Below are 9,265 nucleotides of genomic sequence, written 5' to 3' on the forward strand. Positions count from 1 at the left end.
GACGGCTCCCAACCAATCCCTATCAGGGTGGGTGGAGTCAGTGTCCTGATAAAGGATAGAACCAGCTCTAAGCGAGTCCTGGAGAACGAGAGAATCGTGAGACCACGCCCCATTATGCAGACAGCCAATCAGGACTTGAGGTGCTGGTTTCTCCATTGTGAAGAAGTGGCCTTTAACCACTGGAGTCTTGGGATGCTGGAGTCTTGGGTTAGAACGAGGGGAGGTAGAGTGGGTTTGGCTCTCTGTTTTCAAGATACTCGGGATCTGTCTTTGTCTGGGTGGAAAGATCATGCCCCCAAAACAAGCCCCAGCCAATACAGGGGCCCCACCAGCTGCAGGGGCCCCACCAGCTGCAGGGGCCCCACCAGCTGCAGAAGCCCCACAAGCTGCAGGGGCCCAACCGGCTACAGAGGGGCCTCAGAAGCCGCCAAAGGAACCACAGACACCTGAAGAACTGGCATTTTATGCCCCGAATTACCTATGTTTGACCATCTTGGCTGTACTTCTTTTCCCTCCCCTGGGATTAATAGCTGTATTCTTCACTTACAAGGTAAAACAATACCTGTACCATGGCCCATCCTGCCCTCTACAAGCCCCTTGCACCTGCTTCCATCCTGGGACCCGGGTAGGGGTTTCCCCTCAGTGACCATGGGTCTCCAGCCCTTCCCCAAGGGTGTCACAAGGCTGGACTCAGGAACCCACATCTAAAACTCCTATCCCTACAGACCTGGCAGGCCAACAAGAACAGCCAGTGGGAAGACGCTTACATCAACTCAGGCCGAACTGGTTGGTTGGATGTATTCGCCATACTCATCGGTTTAGGCATCATTTATGTCTATGCCCTATTTATTTGAAGGTCAGGCCAGTAGTCCATAGGTCCACCCCAAATAGGACCCACCCACCAAGACACCAGCCAAATCAGCTGCCATGCAAGAAATCAACAGCTGAGACATCTTCTAGCCAAGAAACTTATCAGCCAAGGAACTCAACATCCAAGCAACCCACTAGCCTAGGGACATCATACTACTTCATCTTCTTGGCCTCCAGAGCCATCTTCATCCACCTTGGGGGTCCTCACTTTCATGCCCTGGATGTGCTTTACTCTTAGATGCTGGGCTTCTCTTTCAGAAAAATATTTATTTAAACCAATAAAAATGAAGGGGATGTTTCAGCTTCTCATATGTGTGCATGTGTGTGTTTCTGAGTCAGCGCCTGTGTTATGCTGGGGCTCTGTGTTTCTTATCTCTGCTTTTTCTAGGAAAACAGAAATCTCCTCCAGCTTTGGGAATCCCAAAGTCAAACTGCTGGGGGGAAAATGGAAAGACTTCAAGAAATAAACAATAGGGGCACCTGGGTGGCTCAGTGGGTTAAAGCCTCTGCCTTCGGCTCAGGTCATGATCCCAGGGCCCTGGGATCGAGCCCCACGTTGGGCTCTCTGCTCAGCAGGGAGCCTGCTTCCCCCTCTCTCTCTGCCTGCCTCTCTGCCTACTTGTGATCTCTCTCTGTGTCAAAATAAAATAAATAAACTCTTTTTTAAAAAAAAGAAACAATAGATTTAGTGGAAGAGCTGATGAAGACCACCTCTCTCCCAGTCAAAAGTAAATGGTCCCCTATTCATGGAATAGGGGAAGTAGAGAAATAAAGATTAGATGCAAGTATATCCCTAAGGAGGCCCCTAAGGTCTGTGTCTAAGGAAGGGGTGAGGTGTCAAAGATCCCAGATACCACTTGTATTACTTCTTTACAAATAAGTCCTACAGAGGTTCCAAGATCACAAAGAAAATATGCTGCATGGTGTGGAGGTCTAGGAAGAAATGGCCTTAGACAGCCAAGAAGAATAGCCCATATCCCAGCTTGGTGAAAATGAGGTGGAGTCTACAGGAATGCCAAGTGCCAGGGTGGGAGTGACTATCCAAGAGGAGCTAGGGATAACACGGGAGCCATCCAGAATTAAGGAAAACAGAAATCTGGGCTGACATCAAGGACAAAAAACACCCAGGGGTTCTTACTGGTACCTTAACTTCATGAACAAACCCAAATTCAGACCCAGAAACCCTAGACTTAGCAGAATTAAGTTTCTGTAGCCAAGAAGAACAGGGATTATCAATAAAAAGGAGGTTGAGGAGCTGTGGAAAAGACTGCTAACTCTACCAAAGCTCAACTTTTCTTCCTGGGAGCATTACTCAGCCACATGTCCTAGGTTCCCCTGTGTGGCCATGAGATGGTCTTTGGCTCTGTGGAATGTGATCAGAAGTGATGTGTGCCACAACCCACTCTGGTCTTTAAATACCCCCATGGGAACTCTCTCCCATACTCTTCCTCCCCTAGCCGACTGGCCAAGTGACACGCATGGTGATTTGAAGGCCACATGTCATAAGAAGAACTCCCATCAGCCTTGGTCTCTGAACCACTCTAGGAACAGTCACTCTTTTTCCCCAACTGCCCCCCATGGTTGAGCAGAAAATATGTGTTGTGACATCATGTGTCTGGTCTATCTATTCCATAATTCAATCTGCCCTAACCAATGAAGATGCTGGAAAATGGAGTTACATTTCTTGTACATCTGGGGTTTTTACTTGAAATTCATGCCCAACAGACCCATCTTGTTGGGCAGTTTAGAGAAAATAATGAGTGAAGGAAACAACAAAGAAAGGTCTTAGTCCAGAGTTAACTTTAATCTTAGCTGACATGATGCTATGTCTCTCTCCTCCATGATCCTGGGTATCTTCCCAGATTACATGTGCTTATGGGACAATGCTCATTGTTATGAATGTACTTGGAGAGGGGATTATGCTGGCTTGTCTGCTGTGTTAGTGGGTCTTGAGGGTCAGTCATCCCTGTCCCTCCTCAGATCAGCCCAGAAAGCTGGGCCTATCACCTTCAGCTGCAAAGCCATGTGAAGTCAGGATGGCCCATTTCAGCATGAACAGCCAGGTCCAAAAAAGTCACATGGTGCTAGGAAACTTGGAAAGCCAGTCAATCTCTGTTTTAGCTCTCTGACTCGCCCAAAGCTGTATTCCACTCTCAGGCATTTACATGGTTTTTACCACCACGTAATTATAAAACCAAACAATATTTACAGTCTTGTATCTTGAAACATCATCAGTTGAATTACCATAATGAAACATGCATATTTAACAATTTTACCCACTATTCTCTCTCCCTACTACTAAAGATCACAATTTTTAACTCAGTTTATAGGCTTTCCATTTCATTATGCCTGTCTAAGTATGCTCCATTACCAGGCCATGATGTTGATTACATACTCTGGCTGGACTAATATTTTAACTCAGCTGCCAAGCAACCCATCTGCCTGCAATCCTTCAGATTTTTCTTCCTTTTCATTTTCTTCTCCCCCCTCTTCTCCCTTTTTCTCCTCCACATTATGCCCCTCCTGTCCCTCCTCCTCCTGCTCATTCTCATCTTCTTCTACTGTTTATTTGCTCAGTCATCTACGTGGACCTTCACTAATTGTTTCCACCTCTCCAGAAGAACGCCCCCTGGTGAAGTAGGTCAGGTAACTTTTTTTTTATGATTTTATTTATTTGAGAAAGAGAGAGAGAGGGAGAGAGAGGTAGTGAGGGAGAGCACAAGCAGAGAGGAGAGGGAGAAGCAGGTTCCCTGCCAGCAGGGAGATCATGACCGGAGCTGAAGGCAGATGCCGAACCTACTGAGCCACCCAGGTGCCCCAGGTCAGGTAACTTTTCAATTTTCCTTTTCCCTTAGGTCTTGAAACCTGTTTGTTTACTTATTTATTTGGGATTTTTAATTTACACAACACTCACATAAATACATCCTCATAAGGAAATACGAGGAGTATGGAGTAATACAAGGAGTATGGGAGCACACCTCATGGCTGGTCAAGATATCATTTTCCCCCTTTTGAAGGTAATTGCTGTCAATATTTTGTCGTAACTCTTTCTAGTTACTTTTCTATGCATTTCCATGTGCACTGTGTTTACACACATTGTCATCACACGGTTTTTCTTACCACTTACCACTAGGTCTTGATGATCTTTTCCTGTTAGTATTGAAGATTTTCAACACTGAATGCTCTGTATTCCACTTCTGAATAACCCCTCTCTCTCTTTTATGGTCCAAAGGGTACATTCCCATATTCTCAGACATGCCTTTCTCCTTCGGTGATAGGTCATGGGATTCCAGCCCCTAGAATGAACCTGTAGGGCTTTCTGTGTCCTGGGGCTTAAAGATATCCCAAGCAGGACAAGAGGGAGAGTATCACTAGCATAAACAGCAGCAGGAGAGCATATTTTGTTCTATACCATGAACTAGTTTGGCAAATTTTATTTCTGACCCCTGAAAACAAACTTTAAGACACTCACACTGTGACATTATTACTGTGTCCTACGATTATGATTTTTAACCTCTTAGAGTCTTCCATTCTGATAACCCATTTATTGTATCACCCTTATGATGATACTTAAACTGATGTCCTTATTTTCTGGAAGAAAGATGTACTTTTGAATTTTCTTCGTTAAATCGAAATATTACTAGCATGAAATTCACGGATGTGTGAATTAAGAAGAGAAAAACAATACTTCCCCACTCAAGAAATACTCTCCAATAATCCATGATAGGACTGGATTTCTTATTTAAATGAAGAGTTTAAGAATCTGAGACTCACTTAAATCAGGAGTACACTGGGTCTCTAATTTTTAAGAAAAAAAATTAAGATTTATTTATTTATTTGACAGAGAGAAAGAGAGTGCGCACAGGCAGGCAGAGTAGCAGGCAGAGGCAGAGGGAGAAGCAGGCTCCCTGCCGAGCAAGGAGCCCAATGTGGGACTCAATCCCAGGACACTGGATCATGACCTGAGCCGAAGGCAGCCACTTAACCGACTGAGCCACCCAGGCGTCCCTTAAAGATGTTTTTATTGAAGGGGATAAGAGTCTATATATAACTCTTATGTGTATGCCAATGAACTTCCACAAACTTTTACAAAATGCACACCTATGTAACCTGCTCCTGAAATAAGGCACAGACTAGAAGATCCCTGTGCCCTCTTCCAGTCACTTACCCACAAAAGATAACCCTTACCCTAACCTCTCTCTCTCTTTTTTTTTAAGATTAATTTTATTTATTTGTGACAGAGAGAGAGAGAGCATGAGCAAAGAGAGAGGTAGAGGGAGAAACAGGCTCCCTGCTGAGCAAGGAGCCAGACACAGGGCTGGATCCCAGGACCCTGGGATCATGACCTGAGCCAAAGGCAGACGCTTAACCAGCTGAGCCACTCAGGCATCCCCTTCGCTTCCTTTTTAAAATAACTGCCTGGCGGGCTACATCAGGGATTGCCAAGTTTACTATCAGGAACCTCCTTTTGACGGACATTTAGATTATTCCTATCTTTTGGCTGCCATAAACAATTCTGCAAGGAATATCCATGAGCAGCCTTCTCTGTTCATATGAGCAAGTATTTATCTAGGATAGAGTCCAAGAAGTGGGACTGCAGGGTTGAAGTATAAAGGGCTTTGGATGCTTTAGTGGTTAATACCATGATGACTTCTGCAAAGGCTTTATCAAATCACACCTCAGCACCAGTGTTTGAAAGAATCATTCTTTGCCTTCTTGGCAGCACATGATATCCTCAATCTTATGAATTTCTGTCAATTTGATGAGTGAGAAGTGATAGCTCCTTATTGCTTTAATTGGCATTTCTCTGATGAGTAGTGAATTTGAGCCTTGCTATGGACTGAATTGTGTCCCTCCAAAACTGGTATCTTTTTTAAATTAAGTTTTTATTTTAATTCCAGTATAGTTAACATACAGTGTTATATTAGTTCTAGGTGTCCAATACAGTGATTCAACAATTCTATACAGGACTTAGTGCTCATCATGGTAAGGGTATCTTAATCCCCATCACCCCATTCACCTCCCCTTTGGTTACCACCAGTTTGTTCTGGTTATAGTTCAGAATCTGTTTCTTGGTTTGTCTCTCTCTCTCTCTCTCTTTTCTCCCTTTGCTCATTTGTTTTGTTTTGTAAATTCCACATATGAGTGAAATCGTATGGTAATTTTCTTTCCCTGACTGACTTATTTCACTTAACACAATACTCTCTAGCTCCATCCATGTTGTTGCAAATGGCAAGATTTCATTCTATTTATGGCTGAATAATAGTCCAGTATGTGTGTGTTGTATATATATATATGACATCTTCTTTAAAATTTCTTTATCCATTCATCTATCGATAAGCACTTGGGTTGCTTCCACAATGTGGTGATTGTAAATAATGCTGCAAAAAAACATAGATATGCATGGAGCCCTTTGAATTAGTTTTTGACTTTGGGGGTAGGTATCCAGTGGTGTGTGCTAGATCATAAGGTAGTTCTACAAAATTGATATATTGAGGGGCACCTGGGTGGCTCAGTGGGTTAAAGCCTCTGCCTTTGGCTCATGTCATGATCCCAGGGTCTTGGGATCGAGCCCCACATTGGGTTCTCTGCTCAGTGGGGAGACTGCTTCCTCCTCTCTCTCTCTGCCTGCCTCTCTGCCTACTTGTGATCTCTGTCTGTCAAATAAATAAATAAAATATTTTTAAAAAACTGATATATTGAAACCCTAACTCCCAGTATAACTGTGTTTGGATATAGCTGACAATATTGTATTAAAAATATAAAAAGTGCACCAAAACCAAATATTTTAAAAATCCAATTAGAAAATGGACAACAATATGCCCATTCTTCTACCAAAGAAGATATACAGATGGCAAGTAAACACATAAAGAGATGCTAAGTATCATCAGCCATCAAGGTAATGCAAATTAAAAGCACACTGCGATATCACTACAAATCTGCCAGAGTGGCTCAGATTTACAAAAAGTAGTGATGACATCAAATACCAGCAAAGGTACAGAGAAACCTGATCCCTCATACATAGCTGGTGGCAGTGTGAGATGGCACATCTAGTCTGGAAAGCAATTTAACAGTTACTTATAAAACTGAATATGCAGGGTGCCTGGGTGGCACAGTCAGTTAAGCATCCAACCCTTGGTTTTGGCTCAGGTCGTGATCTCAGGGTCATGAGATCAAGCTCTGTGACTAGCTCTGCACTCAGTGCAGAGTCTGCTTGGGACTCTCTCTGCCCCCTCCCCCAACTCTCTCTCTCTCAAATAAATAATCTTTAAAAAAAATAAATATGAAACCCAGCCCAATTGGGCTATTGGGTGTTTCTGGAAATGTATATTCACATAAAACTTGTATGTGAATGTTTATAAAAGGTTTCTTTGTAACAGGCAAAAACTAAAAACAATCCAATGTTCATCAACAGGTGAATTTATAAACAAATTTGGTATTTTCTTTCTTTTTTAAGATTTTATTTATTTATTTGACAGACAGAGATCACAAGTAGGCAGGGAGGCAGGCAGAGAGAGAGGAGGGAAGCAGGCTCCCCACTGAGCAGAGAGCCCTGAGATCATGACCTGAGCCGAAGACAGAGGCTTCAGCCACTGAGCCACCCAGATGCCCCAGCAGATACATATTCTTTTCAAATGCACATGGAACTTCATCAGGATAGAACATATCTGTGCTCATTAAACAAACTTCTAACAAATTCCCAAGAATTAAAATTATAAAAAGCATATGAAATCACACAAAACAACCCATACAAAGTCATATTATCTGACTATGGCATGAGAATTCTAATATGCCCCCCCACCAATATTCCTGCCCCTGGGGTATAAGCCTATATAATCCGCAACCGTCAATATGATGCTATATCTCTTCCGTGATGAAGTTAGGCTATATGGCACAGCTGACTCTAAGAAAAGGACATTAGCTCAGTGGATCTAACCCTAAATACATGAGGTCTTTATCTGGGTCTAGAGGTCAGAGACAGAGGAAGTCAGAGACTCAAAGTGTGAGACAGACTTGATGGAGGGAGATTCTCCCTTGATGGCTTTGAGATGAACAGGACCACACAGCAAGGTATGCATGTGACTTTAGGAACTGAGAATAGATCTTGACTGATAGCCAGCAAGGAAAAGACAAGAGCCTCAGTCCCAATTCCTCAAAGAACCGATCTGCCACAACCCCAAGAGCTTAGAAGAGCATCCAGAGCTCCATATGAGAACACATTTCAGCAGACACATTCATTTCAGCCGTGAAAACCTGAGCAGAGAACTCGGCCATACAGTTTCTGGATTTCTCACCTATAGAACAGTGTGATAATGAATGGCTGTTTTTTAGGTCACTGTGTGTATGGTGATTTGTTACATAGAAAGAGAAAACTAACATGTTGACCATCATAAAAGTAAAGTAGGGACCAACAGGAGAAAGATAATAGGAAAACATCCCAACGCTTGGGGGAAAAACATACAAGCAAGTAATTCATCTGTCAAGGGCAATTAGAAAATGCTTTTAACTGATCAAAATTGAAGTAAATAACATACCAAAATATGTGGGGTACAGCTAAAGCAGTGCTTAAAAGGTAATGTACAACCTCAAATACTCATATTAGAAAATAAGAAATGTCTTGGGGTGCCTGGGTGGCTCAGTGGGTTAAGCCTCTGCCTTCAGCTTGGGTCATGATCTCAGGGTCCTGGGATGGAGCCACGCATCGGGCTCTCTGCACAGCAGGGAGCCTGCTTCCTCCTCCTCTCTCTCTCTCTCTGCTTGCCTCTCTGCCTACCTGTGATCTCTCTCTGTCAAATAAATAAATAAAATCTTAAAAAAGAAAAAAAGAAAAAAAGAAATGTCTCAAATTAACAATCTTAGCTTCCAACTTAAGATACTAAAAAAAAAAAAAAAAAAAAAAAGGAGCAAAATAATTCCCTCCCCGCCAAAACAAACAGAAGAAAGAAGAGATAAGAGTGGGGGGAGGGGATCAATGAAATTGACAAGGCGAAAACAATGAAACCGTAGAGAAAATCAATGAAACCAAAAGCTGGTTCTTGAAAATAACAGATAAAATTGATAAACCTCTCAAAAGACCGACAAAATAAGACAGAAGATACAATGACCAATATCAGAAAACAAGGAGGGAATACATCTAGAGGCCCTTGAGACACTAAAGAGAAAACAAGGAACTATCACAAAGCATATGAATAGAATATAAACCATCACCCCCTGGGGTTTCTCCCAGGAATGCCACGCTGGCTCAATATTAGAAAATCAATCCATGCAATCAAACCATATTAACCATCTCAAGAAGGAAAACCACATCATCAGTTGGTGCAGAAAAGACATTTGGGAGTATTCAGCATCGATTCACAACAAAAACTTGGCACACCAGTACTAACAGGGAACTTCT

General features: G+C 42.7%; 1 protein-coding gene across 1 annotated transcript; it reads left to right on the plus strand.

The window, feature by feature from the left end:
* The first annotated feature begins 289 nt into the window (after window positions 1-289).
* Window positions 290-854, plus strand: PMIS2 (PMIS2 transmembrane protein). The gene is made up of 2 exons (XM_045988901.1): window positions 290-550; window positions 726-854. The coding sequence occupies exons 1-2, from the start codon at window positions 290-292 to the stop codon at window positions 852-854; spliced, it is 390 nt and encodes a 129-aa protein (XP_045844857.1).
* Window positions 855-9,265: the final 8,411 nt, after the last annotated feature.

This window comes from Meles meles, chromosome 19 (assembly GCF_922984935.1).
Source record: "Meles meles chromosome 19, mMelMel3.1 paternal haplotype, whole genome shotgun sequence".
In the NCBI taxonomy this organism is placed as follows: domain Eukaryota; kingdom Metazoa; phylum Chordata; class Mammalia; order Carnivora; family Mustelidae; genus Meles; species Meles meles.

What these genes read in the sequence shown, in the direction of transcription:
- PMIS2 (XM_045988901.1), top strand. Translation starts at nt 290, where the DNA reads ATGCCCCCAAAACAAGCCCCAGCCAATACAGGGGCCCCACCAGCTGCA. An exon ending in CTGTATTCTTCACTTACAAG is followed by an intron (nt 551 to 725) that starts GTAAAACAATAC and finishes CTATCCCTACAG; the next exon opens with ACCTGGCAGGCCAACAAGAA.